This window comes from Leptodactylus fuscus, chromosome 9, assembly GCF_031893055.1.
Source record: "Leptodactylus fuscus isolate aLepFus1 chromosome 9, aLepFus1.hap2, whole genome shotgun sequence".
In the NCBI taxonomy this organism is placed as follows: Eukaryota; Metazoa; Chordata; class Amphibia; order Anura; family Leptodactylidae; genus Leptodactylus; species Leptodactylus fuscus.
Genome location: NC_134273.1, coordinates 22,012,828 through 22,032,649, shown reverse-complemented (window position 1 = coordinate 22,032,649; position 19,822 = coordinate 22,012,828). Strand labels below are relative to the sequence as shown.

Genomic DNA, 19,822 nt, shown 5'->3' with positions numbered 1-19,822 from the left:
TAAAAGGAATAATAGTGTGCAGAAAATAATACCATCAATTGCTCAGGAATGGTGGGGGCTAGAGAGAAATTCCATCTATCTCAGAATCAATGCAGAGGCATCTGTTGAACTATGCTAAGAGTTGGAGCTGGGGTTGGTGGTGAAAGGTCCTCTTTAAAGGAGGTTTCCTTCTTTAGACACATAGTATACCCATGGGAAATGCTGTAAATTTCTGAGTAAGGGCTCTACCTTGTGAAGGGTGTGGTCTGGGAAGACAGGTATGTCCCAGCCAGGCAGCTAAAGGATGTTTGGTAAAGGCCCACACCAGGGAGGTCAGCTGACTAATCAAGGCCTGATAACAGTCTGTGTGTAGGACTAGCAGTGTGGCACCACACTGACAGAGCTGACCTGTCCAGACCGATCCTCCAAAGCAGGTACTGTGCCACCCAATGTTGTTGCCAAGGTGGGAGACTGGTAGCCAGTCTCCTGTATAGTCAGGGAAAAGTTTCCTTATGTTTAAGTTAGTTCTCAGCCGAGAAGGGTTTTGTTTTGGTTATTTGTAGCTTTGCAAAGGCAGTTAATGCACTACAAGTGAATAAAGCCTGAACTTGTGTGCAATCCAGTGTCTGTGTCCCTTTTTCCTGCATTGCTACAAGTATCTACCTGAGCGATTCCCCACAACCTATATGGATAATGCTGGTAAATCAGGTCTGATAAAGTTATGAACAATTCGAATTGGTATCATGGCTGGTGGACCATTGTTTCAGAAATTGCCAACCTTGTGGAGTGTTTTTTTTTATACAATAGTGTCAATAGCATATCAAGAATGGTGTAAGCGAGGAAGGACATCCAGTGAAAGGGGAACATGTGAAAGTAAATAACTACAAAAGATGTCAAGAATCAGTCTGAAGAACAACAAAATTGCTGAAAATACCATACTACCTCAGAGTGCATCAGTACCTAGTTCTAACTGGTCGCAACAGCTTGAAGCTATATTGTCACATGGATGAAAATTTCTTTAAGGGCCCCTTCACATGGCGTAAGCGCTCAGCTCATTCGGCTTTACGAGTGCTCCCATTGAAGTGAATGGGAAGTGTTTAGAAGCGCTCGCGTGTACGGCTCGGAATGAGCCGAGTGCTTACGCCGTGTGAAGGGGCCCTAAGAGGACTTCTAGACCAAGAGGAATCTATGTTATGCCATGATGAATTGCCAAAGAAGCCCAATGGGCTAATAGATTATTATTTTTAACAATAAGGCAATGGCTACCTTTGAGTACTTTTCATACTTGTGTTGGGCAAACGTCATGAGATTCCTGAGTTTTTCCAGCCAGTTTAGTTTCAGACCGATCTTGTTTAGTCCAAACCAGATCCGCTATTATTATACTCTGGGATTGTTTGAGACCCTAGTGTATAATAAGCGGAGTTCCAGGTGTTAAATGCAAGTATCATGACATAAGCTCAACCCAATGACCACTAAGGACCAATCTGAAATCTTAGCAGCCCCCAGGAACTACTGACATCACACAAGAGGCCAGAAGAGGCCAAGAAGGATGGTGACCCACACTGATATTGAAGCCCAGAAGAGGTTGAGAATGACTGTTAAGTTTTAAAAAGTAATAGTGATTCATGGGTTGACAACCACAAAAATTCTGGGTTCTGCTGAGCTTGAAATTTTTGGAAATTTGTACTGAACTGCTCTGTCCAGGAATTAAAACTTGTAATTAGGGAACTTTTTCATCTGTGATTGTAGATGACCTCTGTGTTGGAGGCTCCAAATGTAGACTTTGACTTGTGAATGTAGTCTTACCTAGTAGTCACATTGTGGTCTCAGGCCCAGTTCACATCTACACTCGGGCCATTTTGTTCCCCTTGAAAGGGGTAGAGAGAAAAGTCCTGCAAGCAGTGCTTTCTCTCCACATTTTTTGTGCGGAAACCATGCATAAATCCACATGGACCCCATTATAGTCTATGGGGCCCATGGGTTTCCTTAGGTAACTGCTTTTTTTTCGGATTAGGTTTCCATTCCTGGGGTGCAGATGTGAACCAGGCCTTAGTCACTAGCCCTGATATTATCACTGACTTGCCGACCATCTCCCTTCGCGTTTGCACCTTATATAAATGCTATTGCTTATTTCATTCCTGGCCATCTGACCATTCAACATCAATAACAATATGACCTAGACAGGCGTCTGCAACTCACGTCCCACTTGACAACCTCGTCCAGGATGATGGCTGACTGACATTTAGAAAAGAAATAAGTTACCGATGAGCCCGCCATAAAATTCCAAATTATGATTTGAGACATTTTAATCTATCCCCTACTCTTGCATAAAATTCAATATAAAAACATTATATATGGCTCGAGTCAAAATCAAATGATCCCCAAATCAAAATCCTACCTAATGTTCTCTATTACCCAGGAATTTATATTCTCGGGAAATGTTGGAAGATTTTACTTAAAAAAGATGGTCGTGTTTAATTTCCTTTTCAAAGATCATTCGATCTCTTTGCAGGAGTAAATCACTCTCGGCGGAGCAGATTCACCAGGCACTAATGAGAGATATCACACCCTGATTTGGAAATAAATTGCCACTGAAGTCATTGACACTTAGTAAATCCCAGAACATGTGCTTATAAACCCGTCAGTTCTGCTGACATATGGCTCCGTACTTTCAAAGCTGTATTACTGCCAGAAAGTCTCATCTTTGTCAGCACAGAGGATTTTTTTTTTTTTTTTTTGGAGTTCAGCAGCTTCAAGAGCACAAAAACAAAAGACTTTGTGGTGATCTCATTTTGCCCGAATTAACTCAACATAAATCCTACACGAAAATATTAAAAAGAAATTTAATGCAAATGAACCAGACGGAGCATGTGTCGGCTTAGAGGGGATTGTTCGAGAGAAAACTGCAGATGATTTTTGGAAAAAAAAAAAGTAATTTTTCTCTATGCTGCCAGTAAATAGTCCACAGCGCAGTAGATTATTTTTGGCAGAGATGAAGATAATTCCATTGTATCTGGGCGCGAATGTCTTTTAGGGAAGACATCCTATCCTACTATTAGAAATGTGAAAGTTTGGATGTTTGTTACTCTTTCACGCCAAAATGTCTGAATGGATTTGAATGAAATTTAGCACATAGATAGATTGTAACCTCAATTAAAACATAGTCTACTTTTTATCATAGTAAATGACATGGCTTCACGACTGTTATGAATTTATGTTCACATACTATATTAAACAGCTCTAGGCAGCTACTTTTTATCCCGGTAAATGACATGTCTTCACGACTGTTATGAATTTATGTTCACATACTATATTAAACAGCTCTTGGCAGCTACTTTTTATCCTGGTAAATGACATGGCTTCACGACTGTTATGAATTTATGTTCACATACTATATTAAACAGCTCTTGGCAGCAGCTTATCTCAGCCAGGACTGTTATCGTTTTGTGTAAACACATAGATCTAAAAATGAGAATAAAAATTTTGAAAATTGGTTCTTCCTCTAATTATTTGTTCAAGGTGATGTCTTCTGTCTTAACATTTGTCTCATTAATTAGATTCGTGGATGTAGAAGAAAAATTGTGAATTTTTTAAAAAACATATTTGAAATATATTAGCCGATTTTTATATTTATAAAATGGTGGCGGCCATCTTTAAAAAGGACCTTTTACTACTTCCAATAGTCTCAACTCAACTCATCCACAATTGGAATTTTTTCTGTAACCCCTACTGTTCCTCAAAAATAATTTATGTTAACTTCAACGCCCAATATGCTAACTAAACTCTATATTGTAAATGGGTGGTCCCAAGTAGCCTGGCCTTTTCTAGGGCTTCCCACCTGAAATGGGCCTGGATTTCTTTCTTGAGAGTAACAGCATCATAAGTTATAGGAACTAGAAATTTTTTAGATTGGATGTTGACCATATTTGCCATATTTGGAGCTGGGAAGGAATCGTCAGATGGGAAAATTGGTCTTGTGGGTTTTTTTTGCCTTCGCCTTGATCAACTTGGTAAGTTTATGGGTTGGACCTGTAAGACTTCTGTCTTTATCCAATCTTATCTATTATGTTACTATGACAGGAGAAAGCCTAATTAGCATATTAAGTTCTTAAACTAACCACCAATTGCTCAGGAGTGGCTGGGGTTAAAGAAAAAATTCATTTTGCACCTGAATCAATGGGTTGAAACTTGTTGAGGAATGCAAAGAGTAGAAGTTGGTGATGAGATCCTCTTTAAGGTGCACAGCTCCATCTTGTATTATCATTATAGACAGTATAGCAGAGTGTTTATGCTTTATGATAGCTGCAATGTATGGAAGGTAACAACAGAAAAGTGTCTACGGCTTTAGTGCAATTCAGCCCCCTGAACGGAAACCTATATGCATTAAAAAGCTCTTACCTAGGAAACCCTTGGACCCCATAGACTGAATAGGGTCCATGTGGTTTCCACTTGGTTTCCACACAAATCATGCAGAAAGAAAAGTATCTCCACCTGTTTTGTGAGGAAACCACAATGGACCCCATCATAGTCTATGAGGTCTGTGGGTTTCCTTAGGTAACCGCTTTTTAATGCGTATAGGTTTCCATTCAGGGGGTCCCCAAGTGGATTCCCCAAACAGAAAACCGAATGCAGTTGTGAATAGGGCCTTATAGAAAGGGAATCTGTCATGCCTTGACCACAGAGATCAGGGAATGGCAGAGTAGGGTAGATGTCTTATTTGTATGTTAAGTCTTAATATTCTGCCTTACCTAATCCTCCATTAGTACAAGAAAGCTATTATCTGTGATTATAACCCTGTCCCCTAATGAGAAGACTCTGCTAAGCCTGTCTTCTAATGATGATATGGCTCTGCTAAGCCTGACTTCTAATGATGAAATGGCTCTGCTGACCCTTGTCCCAATCTACACAGCAAAGCATAACCTATGAGTCTATTTTGTGTGCTCTGTTGAACATTATGAAAACTGCAATATTTCTGTATTTTACATACTCATATAGTAAACTGAAAAACACCACCAAAACTGTGAAATATGTTTAGAATAAAACATCATTTAAATAATGTATCGTTTTCTGATGATACATCTCTTGTAATGGTGTAGGTAGCTCGAAGCTCCTTGAAGTGTACTTGTCACACAGTTGTGATACATGTGATTTATTACAATATACCATTACTATCAGCAATGGAATATATGAATAGTAATGGAATATATTAAAGCATATTGTCAGACTCCCTACTGAATATCCATTGTGTTTTTCCACCTTAAATCATAACTTAATTTACTCCAGACTCATCCATTGCCTACATATCATATGTGAAGATTACACGTTATATGTCTATGAGCTACTTATAGATGCCCAGAAATATGGAACAGTTAATATTAAAGGACCACCTCAGCTGGACATACCCCCCTCATGGCCAGAAATATGGAACATTTAGTATTAAAGGACCACCTCAGTTGGACATATCTTCCTCATGGCCAGGAGACCTTTAAGGAGAATCCCTTATATTCCACCATTTCAACCAAGCCTAACAGTGACATCAAAACTTCTACTTAGGGCAGGTTCACATCTGCACCCAGTCTCTGCTTTAGCCAATCCGGCCAGTTTCCATCTACTACCCCACGAAACTGGACAGGAGACAGAAACCCCGGCGGTCAGCTTTCAAACCCATTCACTTAAATGGGTTTGCAGAGGAGACCGCCGTGTGCATCTTCTGCCTGTTTGCGGGGAAACCATTTTTTAGCCGGACAAGGACTTTGTGTCCATTCAAGTGAATGGGTTTGAAAGCTGACCACCGGGTTTCCGTCTCCTGTTCAGTTTCGTGGGGCAGAAGACAGAACCCGTCCGGATTGGCTAAAGAGGAGTCCGGGCGCAGATGTGAACCTGCCCTAAGTACTCTATTAGCATATGTAGTAGCAATGATCTGGTTAAAAAAGGTAAGGTTATGCATTGACAATAAAAGAGGAACATTGGATTTAACACAATAGCGGTGCGGCGTTGCATCCATGGCTGTCTTACCTCACAGGATGGAATACAGTGCAAAGTAGAAGGGTCTGGGTACCACTGAAGAGTTCCTGTACACATAATATTCTGACAAAAAAGATAAATAGTTATATTTAGAGTTAAATTTTATATCGAAACACTAAAACGAATTATTCTTAAAGGCAACCTGTCAGCTCGATTTGGGACACTAAACCCTATCTATTACATTGTAAATGCCCCTGTAGAGAAGTCCTGGAAGTTGTCACATAATCCCCATTGAGCCCTGAACTCAACATCATCCAGTCTGTCTGGGATGACATGAAGAGACAGATTGGATTGGAGCAATCTACATCCATAGAAGATCTTTGCATAGCTCTCCAAGATGGAGGGAACAACCTCCCTGCCGAGTTCCTTCAAATGTACCGAGTAGAAGTGATGAAACGCGAGGACTGATCACACCAAATATTGTTGGCATTTAGATTTCTCGTTTCTTCATTCACTTCATTTTGTTAACTCTTTCCCGATTTTCGATTTTGACCCCCACCCTCCAAACTCCATAACTTTTTTCTGTTCACAGAGCCATATGAGGACTTAATGTTTGTGGGACAAATTCTATTTTGTAATGGTATCATTTAATATTCCATACAACGTAATGGGAACCTGGAAAAAAAATTCAGAATGGTATAGAATTGGAGAAAAGGGGCATCAATGTGACTTTCTTATAGGCTTTGTTTTTTTTTTTTTTGTTTTTTTTTTTTTAAATGTAGATTGTGAGCCCCACATAGAGCTCACAATGTACATTTTTCCCTATCAGTATGTCTTTTTTTTTTGGAATATGGGATGGAAATCCATGCAAACATGGGGAGAACATACAAACTCCTTGCAGATGGTTTTTTGCCCTTGGTGGGATTTGAACACCAGAGCTCAGCGCTGCAAGGCTGCAGTGCTAACCACTGAGCCACCGTGTGGCCCCCTCTTGTTTTTACGCTGTTCACGGTGCAGTCAAAATGACATGTCATCTGTATTCTACGGGTCGGTATGATTCTGGGGTTACCAAGTTTTTATAGTGTTATTTTTGCATATTAACCACCTTAAAAAAATACAAATTTTGAAAGAAATTTTTTTTCTTGGAGTTGTTATATTGTGACGTACGTACGTTTTATATATTTCTGTGTATGGGGATGTATAAGGTGTCTTTTTTTTGTGGTGCTAGATGTACTTTTTCGTTATATCATTTTGGGGAATGTCTGATGTTTTGCTCATTTTTTATTCAAATTTTTATGGGAAGCAAAACAGTAAAAAAAATAGCAATTTGGTAAATTCACGACATAGCATAACTATTGAGGTTGATCTATGACTATATTGTCTACCAATAAGTATTTGGACACCCAGTAAAGTTCTGCGGAGGTGGAGTTATGGTCTGGGGGTGTTTATCCTGGTATGGACAGGGACCCTTGTTCCCAGTCCATGGTAAACTCAATGCTGACACCTATTGCACTATGTTAGATGACAGTGTGCTTCCTACATTATGGCGGTTCTATGGGTCGGACCAATGTTACTTCCAGGATGACAACGCCAGCTGTCATGTAGTGAGGTCTACCATGGCTTGGTACAGTGACAATCAGTGTAACCGACCGGACTGGCCTGCCCAGAGCCCAGACTTGAACCCTATCGAGCACCTCTGGGACGAGTTGGATTGCCAAACTAAGGGGTGCAGCAGCTGTCCAAAATCGGTGAAAGGACTTACCTGTCTTCTCCAAGCTGAATGGAATAAAATACCACTAGCCATCTTACACGGACTTGTGGAAAGCCCCAGAGGGTTGAGGCTGTAATTGCTGCTCGTGCCGCTTGGACCACAGGTGTCCAAATACTTATTGATAGACATTGTATATCACTATGACTGATCTGGGCGTATTCATAAGGCTTCCGAATGTCAAGGAAAGAGAACAGCTCCCGTGATCTCGCCGTGAAAGAGAAGGAAGCCATTTATAATCATGGACAACCCTTTAAAAGAAGTCTGCCCCATGACTTTCCTCTTTAATAGTTAAAATAAACCATGTAGACGGTGTTTCAGAGGTGGAATCCTTGGAAGAGCCTCTCATCTCTTATGCAACATTTATAATACTGGTGTCTTATCATTTGGGTAAGGAACTTCTGGACTACCAATGGCCAAACCTTAGAAAGACGTTGCAGACATCCATCCACATCGTACCTGCACCTTGGTAGGGTTCATCCAGTGTTCTACAGAATCTGCTGTCATGGTCTTGGGTAGAATTACTGGGTCATTTGGTGGATAGTTACAATAGGCCGTGCAGTTCGCTCCTGTAGGAAGATGAAAACAATTTATTTTTTTTTAATTTGTATTAAATAAAGCTGATAATGAAAAGGACAGGGAAGAAGCAAGCAGTGATTCATGTCTGCAAAGGCGTGTTGTTCTTTGCTTTAAGGTCTGGCAACAGAAGTCAGTCTGACGCACATTCACCGCGTTACAAGAAAGATGTAAGAGTCAGATACTACAGATGAGTCAACTTTTTAAAAATGATGTGTCAACACAAGCTTGTTATGAAGAGATTCTGTAAATCTCTTGTGTCTCCAGTATGGACGTCCTCACCTATTGCATGTCCATGGTCACATATGTATTGGATACCATTGACTTCTGGTGGTGGGGGACACGTCCCTGTTAGATCCTTGCAGAGGCTCAGTTTTTCTGTCCAGGTGCCATCTTTACTGCACACTGTAGATACCTAAAGAATATTTTTTTTAAAAATGTAAAAAAATTATTGCAAGAAAAAGTGTGCAAACCAAGTCAAGGCAAGTCATTGGAACCTAAAAACAGCAGTACATACATGGTGACCAAAATACGAGAAGGTCAATTTCCTCCAGATTTAGAAGGGTGATTAGCCATGCATTGGTGCGAGCAGTAAGCCAAGGGATGGACATGTGCCATTGTATCTTGGGGTTGAGTGGGTAGAATTTTTATCAGAGGCATTTTTTAATACATATGGTACACTCATTTGCAGTATTTTTTTCTGTTTTCTACTTGTTAGAAAGGGACCCTTGACAATAGGCTGAACACAAAATGTGAGATCCCAAATGATCAGCTGTAATCTATGGGAAAACGTGACAGTAAAGTGTTCTATTTCACCGCAGTGATGTAAATGGAGGAATCAAGTATTGCAAAGGGTCCCTTTAAATCAATGGGCTGTAAAGGATGAGACAGGTTCTCCAGAGTGAGACACATAATTTGTAATTGCTCTCCACTATGCCCAAAAATTGGGTCCTCCATGACCTTCGTTGTTGTCCACCATTGATCTTCGGGTCCTCCGTTGTAGGTTATATCAGGGGCCAAGATAAGAAGCCAAGTCAGCATGGGTGGGACTACATGGCACTATTTGCATATTGTAGATACTGGAGGAACTTATGCCAGCCAAGAACTGGGGAACACTTGATATACAGGGTGGGCCATGCGTATGATAAAATGGAAGTGGTTGCTGATATCACCTTACCGTTTGTGGCATTTTAGTAAATGGGAGGGAGGAAACATTTGAGGCCGGGTGATGCCCATGGTGGCCATCTGCAAAGCTTCCATTTTGGATTCAACTTTACTTTTTTCAATGGGAAGGGGGTCATGTGTTACATCAAGCACATGGAGAATTGCACAAGAAAAATAATTCATTATTGTTGTATCCTGTATCTGTTGTTTCATGTGCCCCAAATTCTGGATCTTCAAGGATTACACCATAGCCCACAAATGGCACCAGATAGAAATTTAAGGGAGTGAGATCCGGAGACCTTGGGTGTATCCGTATCTGGGTGTATCCATATTTATGGCCCACCTGGGTGTATCCATACTTATGGCCGGCCCTGTATATAAGTCACTCCAGTTTTCTGGCTTGGGTTATAATACATTATTGTCCCCTTCCTCTCCTCCTTGCTCCACCCACTTTTACAAAAACGAAAATAGGAGCAATGGGATGGACAAAAAAGGGCCATGTGCCAAAGATGTGCTACAATTACATGTATCTACTCAAGGAAACTGTACCATAAACTCCCCACCACCACCACCACTACTATTTATTTTGGTACTATTAGTTGTAGCACTATTTATTTGTCATACTGTAGCCACTATTGACACGGGTACTCCATGCCCTATTCTTTGGGTCACTATTTAATTTCAGCACTGTATGACCGTGTTTGGTTCGCTTTGTATGTTGCGATACTATTTAGTCACTACGTGGCAGCATTATTTATCGTTCCTTCCATCTTAACTCAATCTCAACATTTAATTATACATTTGGCTCATATTTCTCCGAAAAAATGATTACAAATAGCAGTAAACCACGCCGCTGCCATGTTGTCTATTCCATAATATCATTTATGAAGCAGAAAGCCAGACCCTGAACTGTATACACATCAATATCGTTTCATATAACTCTCCTCTTCCTTTTGTTGACAGGATGATAAAACAGCACTAAATTATCCCACAGTTCAGATATGTCAAGCAGTGGTGACACTTGAGTGCTAAAACTGTTATATTAAAATCATATCCTTTAGAACACCTCCCTCCCGCTGTTATTAAGTGGTCCATGTCAGAGACGCGCCATCACTTGATGTGACAGTCAGACAGCGGAGAGATGCAGATCTCTGTGCTCCGCTGCATACACCAGTCTCCTGCTGACCTTCATTGCTCGGCCAATATGTCTGTTTATATTTCCATTAGAAACATTTTATATCAATAATGTGTATTTATAATTTGTATCTTAAGATTAAAACTGCCACGGTGAAGGTTTTTTCTAATGGCTCCTTGAATGAAGTGTGATCTGAAGCTATTACACTTGCAGAAACCACCCACTGCTTTCCTGTCATGAGAAGATCAAAAGCAATCTTCAGAAAAATTAGCTTCCAATTAGCAGGTCGTCCTCATTTAGGAAGTGTGTCATTGTTATTTCAGCAAAATATACCTAAATTGGATATCTTTTTGGCTTCCGAGCGAATAGTTTCTAACATGCCCATAAGTTGATAATTGTTTTCTGTACATTGCAACTGTAAGTAGGTTGTCTATAGATCGGGTATTGGGGGTCGCTAGTGCATGGGCAAAATGGATACACTGTGGCCAATGGTTTATGACAAGGGCTCGGTGTCACAGTCGATTTGTACTTGTAGGTAGGTTGTCTATAGATCGGGTATTGGGGGGTCACTAGTGCATGGGCAAATGTGAACTGCAACATTCTGTGCAAAATACATACACTGTAGCCAATGGTTTATGACCAGGGCTTGGCATGACAGTCTATTTGTAATTGTAGGTAGGTTGTCTATAGATTGTGTATTGGGGATCACTAGTGCATGGACAAAACGGATACACTGCGGCCAATTTATTATGAATAGTTCTTGGCGTGACAGTCTATTTGCAATTGTAGGTAGGTTGCCTATAGATCGTGTATTGGGGGTCGCTAGTGCATGGGCAAAATGGATACACTGTAGCCAATGTATTATGACTGGTGCGCGGTATCTCAGTCTATTTGCAATTGTAGGTAGGTTGTCTATAGGTTGTATTTAGGGGTAGCTACTAGAGATGAGCGAGTAGTACTCGATCGAGTAGGTATTCGATCGAATACTACGGTATTCGAAATACTCGTACCCGATCGAGTACCACTCGCTGTTCGAATGTAAAAGTTCGATGCAGAACCAGCATTGATTGGCCGAATGCTATACAGTCGGCCAATCAACGCTGGTTCTTCTCCTACCTTTAAAAGTCTTCTGCTCGGAGGATCCAGCCCGACCCTCACTTGTGGACTTGGTAAGTATAATTTGATCGAACGTTGCCTACCCCTGAAACGAGCATTTTCCCCCCATAGACTATAATAGGGTTCGATATTCGATTCGAGTAGTCGAATATTGAGGGGCTACTCGAAACGAATATCGAACCTCGAACTTTTTACTGTTCGCTCATCTCTAGTAGCTAGTGCATGAGCAAATGTGAACTGTTGCAACACTCTGTGCAAAATGCATACAATGTGGCCAATATATCATGTCCGGGGCTCGGTGTCACAATCTATTTGTACTTGTAGGTAGGTTGTCTATAGATCGTGTATTGGGGTCGCTAGTGCATGGGCAAAAAGGATACGCTGTATTATGATTGGTGCTCGGTATCACAGTCTATTTGCAATTGTAGGTAGGTTGTCTATAGGTTGTGTTTTGGGGTATCTAGTGCATGAGCAAATGTAAATGTTGCAACACTCTGTGCAAAATACATACAATGTGGCCAATGTATCATGTCTGGGGTTTGGTGTCACAGTCTATTTGTGCATTGGCGCAAGATGGCGTAGAATTATTTTATAGGCTTTTAATAATGTTGACGCACCACAGAGAGAAATTAAATCTCTACCAGTCAGGCATAGTCGGTGGTATGATAAATCTGAAGGGCCGAGTGTCTCTGCGCTGGTCTAACAAGATTCCCACCCCATTTGGCCTAATTTTTTAAGTAGTGAGTGGATATTAAATAGGAAAAGTACCCAAAAACACATGAGACATATGAGACAAAAATAATGATCCTTCATGTCTCTCATGACATAAAACTGGCCTCTAAGGCATGATAAATTGACCCCATTGTGTTATACCTAGTGGCAGGGGGCAGAGCATGATACTGGGATGCCCCCTTTAAGGAGATTTCCATCTAAGTCATATTGATGACCTCTCCTTAGCTTAGGTCATCAACCTCAAATCAGTGACAGTCTGACAGAGTGACCACTGATTGGCTATTTTCAGAGCTGGAAGCACATAGCTCCGTCCTCCATATAGTGGCTAAGTGGAGTAACTGCAGGCTAGTGTCTATACAAGTTGAAAAGTTGAGCTGCAGTAACTCCGCACAGCCACTACATGGAGAACAGCGCTATCTGCTGCTTCAGCCTCTCTTTGGCATACAGTGGATACAGAGAACAGCTGATTGCAGATGTCAAACTCCCACTTATATGATATTGATGACCAGTCCAAAGTAAAGGTTATCAATATCATTTTCCCGTAAAACCCATTTAAGGTGGGAAAACATCTTCAGTAGCTCAAGGTCGAACTCTCATTTGCTTGACAGCCATTCCTCTTAACCGCACTTACACATGGAAGTTCAATTTGGACAACAACAAAGTGGTGGCTTTTCTCCGGGAAGAGCAAATGATCAAACATATTGAAATCCAACATGGCAGCCATCTTCCCTGTGTCATCATAATATGTCAGGGGAGAGTAAGCACTCTGCTATACACAAGATAGTTGGTGTCCAGCATTAGGCTGAGTCCAGTGTTTGGGCTGAGGACCCATGTTGCAGAAACGCAATGTCTTTGGAGAAGCTAAAATGCAAAAGGCATAGGAAAAGCAATGAAAAACACAAGTGTTATGGGAATTGCCTTGGCGCCCCGTTGCTTCCTCCGATGGAAGTCTTCGCTTCATATGACCACAGAAACCAATCAGCGACCTAAGAAAAGGAACTGGGACATCATTCATATACATCACCATGTCCTCTCCTTAGGCCTCTGATTGACGTCAGTGGTTGCAGGATGCAAGGAGTTCCAGTTGAAGAAGTGGAGTGGAAGACATCGGAGCACCAGGGACAGTAGGGTTGAGCCGATCTTGAGATTTCAGGACCGTTTTTAAAATCCGATTTTTGATCATTTTCCAGTCAATCCCAATCATGATCGTGAAATTTGCTCGATCGCCGATCACTATCCGTTCGTTCCCGATCCCGATCACTCAACCCTAGTTAGGTTTATGGTGTAGGGTTTATCCGATCTTGAGATTTCAGGACCGCTCTTAAAATCTGATTTTTGATAATTTTCCAGCCGATCCCAATTGTGAGATTTCCTTGATCGCCGATTGGGATCCGATCTTTCCCGATTCCGATAGCTCAGGTGAGTATGGGGGGGTTATACCTTCCCTAGTCCCCTTGCTCAAAACTGTATATCTTGGACCACGTTAGACTAATTTTGGACTAACCTCTTTCAATACTGCTGTCGGGACGAATAGTGATATGGTGGACATAACTATAGTTGCACCTGTGCTGTCTCTTAACATAAAGATTGACAGATCCCAATGTAGGAAGACCAAAACCAAAAATGGGCACTGGGGAATATAACATTATGCTCTTGGTGCACCAAACACATTCATTACACACAAGTTAAAAGTGGATGGTGCGTTGACACAACAAGGTATGTGCATTATATCACTATCAGATCCTACGCCAGGAGAGATTTTCGAGGAGATAGACTCCCTTTAAATCCCATATTAAAGCCCCAGGTCCACAAAGTCAAGCGCATGTACTGAGGGTATTAATCACCTATAGGCCTTACAAGAACTGGCAGAGCGGAGCGTTTAGTGAGATGACTGAGCCTAGCAGCGGCGTTCAGTATAATCCACAACGCAGCTGCCAAATATCAATATGGCATGATAAGCCATACGAGGGAGACACGCTTCCCGGCAGCTTGAAAGTTTTATTAAAAACACTTTCACAACAGGAAGCAATTTCACTTCCTGCACATAGCGATGTGTAAAGTCCACACGACTCCTCCACGATCTGTCGCTCATCAATATTCTATGGATTTTACCGGCATAGCTGGGATGATCTAATGGCTTACCCAGCGCAGCGTTATTTTCTTCCACCTCCGAATGGAGATGTAAATACATAAGAGAGAACGCCGTTAAATGCATCCCTATTGGATTCCAAACACGTAGCCGGGAATCAATACCCTGCCAGAGGGATACACAGACTGAGAGATGAAATCTGTTCGCTTGTGTCTCGTCTTTAATTGGTCCCATTATAATTTCTTGTATTAGCTGCCTATTTGCGCAGAGACAACAGTGGTTTCGGCGGATTCTGGGGTTACGAGTAGTTAACATTCTGGAGGTACTCGCCGTACCCAAGGACATCTTTACATCATGGAGTACTTAAAGCAAATCTCCATTTATTTCCTAAACTTTTCATAGCATTGTGCCTGGGGGTGCTCCATTACAACAATATAGGCATTGTAGTTAAAATTCCACTTTTTATCTTATTATCATAGCTGGAAGCTGCCTTAATGGAAATGAATGGAAGCCCTTCCAGGGTCCTACCTTAAAGGGGATGCATTGCCTAATTATTATTATTATTTTTTTTTACCAATCCAGTGATTAAACCCAGATACTATTAAATATGTTTTATTATCTTATTAGATGTTTATTTTCTTCTATTTTAAATATGATTATGGGGCAACCTTTTTCCCAAGGTGCCATTAGCAGCATTTAGAAACAGCCACAAGAACTATAAGACTCTGTATTCTGAATGTAAAAGTTCGTCACGAGGCTCCACCATTACTAGTTATTTCACCGTAGATAGGTTAGTGTCACCAGAACCCAATACATCAACCAGCCCTGCAGATAGATAGGTTAATGTCACCAGAACCCAGTATATCACCCCAGCTCTACAGATAGATAGGTTAGTATCACCAGAACCAGCATATCACCCCAGCCCTGCAGATAGATAGGTTAGTGTCACCAGAACCAGCATATCACCCCAGCCCTGCAGATAGATAGGTTAGTGTCACCAGAACCAGCATATCACCCCAGCCCTGCAGATAGATAGGTTATGGTCACTAGAACCAGCATATTACCCCAGCCCTACAGATTGATAGGTTAGTGTCACCAGAACCCAATATATCACCCCAGCTCTACAGATAGATAGGTTAGTGTCACCAGAACCAGCATATCAACCCCCACACAGCAGAACCCAGCATATCAACCTATCCCTGATAGGTTAGGGTCACCTGAATCAAATAGTGGTTTCCCCTGGTGGATCACTACCTCATTTGGTAAGATATTACCATTTTCATCAATATGCAAATGATCTCTTTGGAGCAATGACAATGTTGCTGTTTACCTCTCTGGAGCAATGGCAATGCCTTCATTGCTCCATAGAGCTCATCTGCATATTGACAAAAACAATGATATCTCAGGAACGGTGGCAGCAATTCAAGAGAGGAAAGCACCTAATTCAGGTGACCCTAACCTATCTATTTGCAGGGCTGGAGTGATATGCTGGTACTGGTGACCCTAACCTATCTATCTGCAGGGCTGGGGTGATATGCTGGTGTTAGAGTTAAGTCCTCCATCTTTGTATTTTGGCAGCCATCTTGTAATCTTTCACATATAAACTGTATAAGTATGTATTTTTCTGCTTAAGTCAAGGAGGCCCTTTGTTAGACTTTAAGGAATGTGATAATGAACGTTAATACATAGGTTGCTAATCATTATCTCTCAAGGGCCTCATTTTGAGAAGATGCAGCTGACTTTGTATATCTCTTATCTCCTTTACATGATGTATGGACAAATAACCAACAAAAGTATTAATCTTATGGTATCTGGGCACTCTGTCATATTTTATGGTATATGAAGGTCACTTAGAGTGTATAGACACAGGGTCTATGGAACATATCATCTTATCTCTTTTGCCATGATATATACATATAGACATAGTCTGGGATGTTAGCTCACATAAGTATTTTGAATCCTTCTTTGTTTCATGGGAAAGTCCATCCCAGTGTGGAAAGTTGTAATGAGATGCAGATCATATCAGGCCTCAGCCAATAGTCATGTGCCAGGCTTATCTTATATCTCTATGACCAATCATGGTATACTAATTAGAATAGCCAAGCCAGCTCTTTGTCTGTAATGTATTTAAACTACCTTTTTTTATAATAAAATCAGAACTCTTTTGATACACTACCATCTTGTGTCTTTAATCAGTTCTCCAGGCTTAAAGAAAATGGCTGCAGTCCATCTAGGCCTGTTAATTAATTATCTAATTTGGAACTCTGCAACATACTCTTATGAGGACACTTTAATGTCCCCAACAATGGGTACTGGTGACACTAACCTATCTATCTGCAGGGCTGGGGTGATATGCTGGGTCTGGTGACACTAACCTATCTATCTGCAGGGCTGGGGTGATACTCTGGTTTTGGTGATCCTAACCTATCTATCTGCAGGGCTGGGGTGATATGCTGGGTCTGGTGACACTAACCTATCTATCTGCAGGGCTGGGGTGATATGCTGGGTCTGGTGACACTAACCTATCTATCTGCAGGGCTGGGGTGATACTCTGGTTTTGGTGGCACTAACCTATCTGTGAGGCTGAGTTGATATGCTCGGGTCTACAGACAGACTCCCTTTAAACAGAAGGCCAGTTTCTGAAGGCACATTCCCTTTAAGATAGGTGTGCTTGTCCTCATTGCCTAATCCATGTACAACTTGTTCAAGTGCACGTATAGATTGATAAAGTACAGAATCTGCAGTAATACTAGAGGTATTAGGAGTCATAGGACATGACCTAGAGATACCAAGACTGTGCCAAGTGTATAACAGAGCAGTCTTGGTAAATACGAGCGAGGGCGACTATTAGGCCAATACTTTAATGAATTAATAGTTTAAACCATTACAGGAATCTACTTTCTAGTAGCTTAGAATATTATACCTAGAGCTTGTAGTCAGTGTCAGGAGCCTGGATGTAATTATGTTAGTGTAATAGCCAGGATCGCACCTAATGTAGAGAGCACTTCGCATTGTCAAGTTTGGCTAAAATAATGTAATAAATCTAATTAGTTTCAGGGCAGAGGGTGAAAGAAAAGTAAGGTAAGAATAAAGACACCGCTTGTTAGAAGGAAGCGATAATAAAAACCAAAGAAATAGTATAAAAAAAAAATTACTAGACCGGTTGTATATTAATAATTTAGGGCTTTTTGGGGTCATACTATAAAAAACAGCAGTAAGGACCCATACACTTGTCAGAACCGTACTTCAATAATTACTTTCCTCTCTACATGACTCGTGCGGACACTATCTGGAAAACACAAGGACCCCATTATAGTCTATGGGGTCCATGTGCTATCATAAGCTCACCGTTTGTCAATGCGTTCGGTATTCCATTCGGGGGTCTCCAAGCGGACTCCCCAAACGGAATACCGAACACAGATGTGAACCAGGCCTAAGGGATGTAATACAGCTAATTTATTAGGGTGCCCGTTTTTCAGGAAAGTGTAAGACTTCTCCATAAGTCATTGGCATATTACTAGTTCTGTACCAATTACCCCCAAATACACATGTAATACATATTTAGGGTAACCAATAAATTTAGGAATACTAGAATGGAGATGAGGCTAATATATTAGGGTGCCTACTTTATAGGATGTGGAGTATAAGGGGAAACCCTTAAAGGGATTCTATCATGAGAATCTCTTTTTGACTCACCACCATGTCGGAATAGCCTTAAGAAAGGCCTTAAGAAAGGCTATTCTTCCTCTACCTTTAGAATTCTTCTCCATGCCGCCATTCCATTGATATTCCCGTTTTCCGACATATGCAATTGAGGTGTCCCTTGTGCTGCTTAAGACTCTCCAGCGATGCCCTCCATCTACTTCTTGAGACCGCCAAATCGCCACGTATTCATCTGAAAGCGCCGACTGCATTGGTTCGTCGACCATTTTCCTGTGGCCGAACAGACAATCATATAAGAAGCCACAAGAAAATGGCCGACGGACAAGCACAGTCAGCGCTTTAGGCTGAAGACGCGGCGAAGGGGTGGTCTCGAGAAGAAGATGGAGGGTGTCGCTGAAGAGTCTTCAGACTGCACAGGGGACGCCTCTTATACTGTCTGGAGACTCATGTACCTACGTCAGAAACTGTGAATATCAATGAAACTGCGTCGTGGAGAAGAATTCTAAAGGTAGGCGAAGAATGGCCTTTCTTAAGGTTATTCCGACGTGGTGGTAAGTCACAGAGAGATTCTAATGATAGAATCCCGTTAATGTAGCAAATTTTGGTGCAGAAGATTGTGATTTATATCTGTGAAAACTACTGTACTATAGATACTCTAGCAAAGCCCTTTACTATCTTCAATGTAACCCTTTCCCACTGGGTATCTACACATAGTATAGTTAGCATATCACTTTGTGACAACATACCACAAAATGATGATGTTTTTAGAAAAGTTGTTTAACTTATAGTCTACGTATCTGGACATGTCCAGTCAATAGGCTTGGTTCACATCTGCGTCGGTAATCTGTTCAGAGGACTCCGCATGGGGACTCTTCCAAACGGACAGGGGTGAACCTAGCTTTTATGCCGCCTGAGGTGGACGACGGGAGGAGGGGGCGGAGCGGAGGGGGTGGGGCATAGCAGGGACGGGGCAGAGCGAGGGGGCGGAGCAGATGGGGCGGCGTTAGCAGGCAGAGAGCAGGTAGGGAGAGGACCTTCTCTCTGCCTGAGCATCAGGGAAGGCCGGTGGAGCAGCACTGCGTCCACTGGGCCTCCCCAATCCACCACTCGCTTCCCGTGCCGGGCTGCCGAGACGGTGATGCTAAGCCAGTCCAGGACAGCTTGTCCTGGACTGGCTTAGGTCAGCAAAAATGCCGCCACCCCCGGGGCCCGCATAGCGCCGCCTGAGGCGGTCACTTCAGGTCGCCTCATGGGAGGTGCGGCGCTGCAAACGGACTATCGAACGCATTGAAATGCGGTGTGCAGTGAAAGCACAAGGACCCCTTAGACTATAATGGGGTCCTTCTGTTTTCCACACGGTCTCCACAAGGAACATGCAAACAGAAAAGTACTTCACGATCTACTTTCCTGTCCGCATTACGTGTGCGGACACCGTGCGGAAAGCACACGGACCCCATTATAGTCTATGGTGTCCGTGCGCTTTCATTGCACAGCGCTTGCCAATACGTTCGGTAGTCCTTTCCCCATGCGGACTACCCAAACGGATTGCTAATGCAGATGTGAACTGGACCTAAGAGAGGACATATCTTTATATCATAGGACATACGAGCTGTCAGAGATGCCAAGATTGTTGACA

The 19,822-nt window shown here is 41.9% G+C and overlaps 1 protein-coding gene across 1 annotated transcript in view; it reads right to left on the bottom strand.

Moving 5' to 3' along the window:
* PAPPA2 (pappalysin 2) overlaps nucleotides 1-19,822 on the bottom strand; it is a 139,552-nt gene that overhangs the window by 7,235 nt on the left and 112,495 nt on the right. Inside the window, exons 18-20 of the mRNA XM_075287086.1 lie at nucleotides 8,570-8,702; nucleotides 8,171-8,280; nucleotides 5,995-6,066 (exon numbers count right to left, since the gene is read on the bottom strand). Coding sequence (XP_075143187.1) covers nucleotides 5,995-6,066; nucleotides 8,171-8,280; nucleotides 8,570-8,702 — 315 coding nt within the window. The remainder of the gene's footprint in view (nucleotides 1-5,994; nucleotides 6,067-8,170; nucleotides 8,281-8,569; nucleotides 8,703-19,822) is intronic.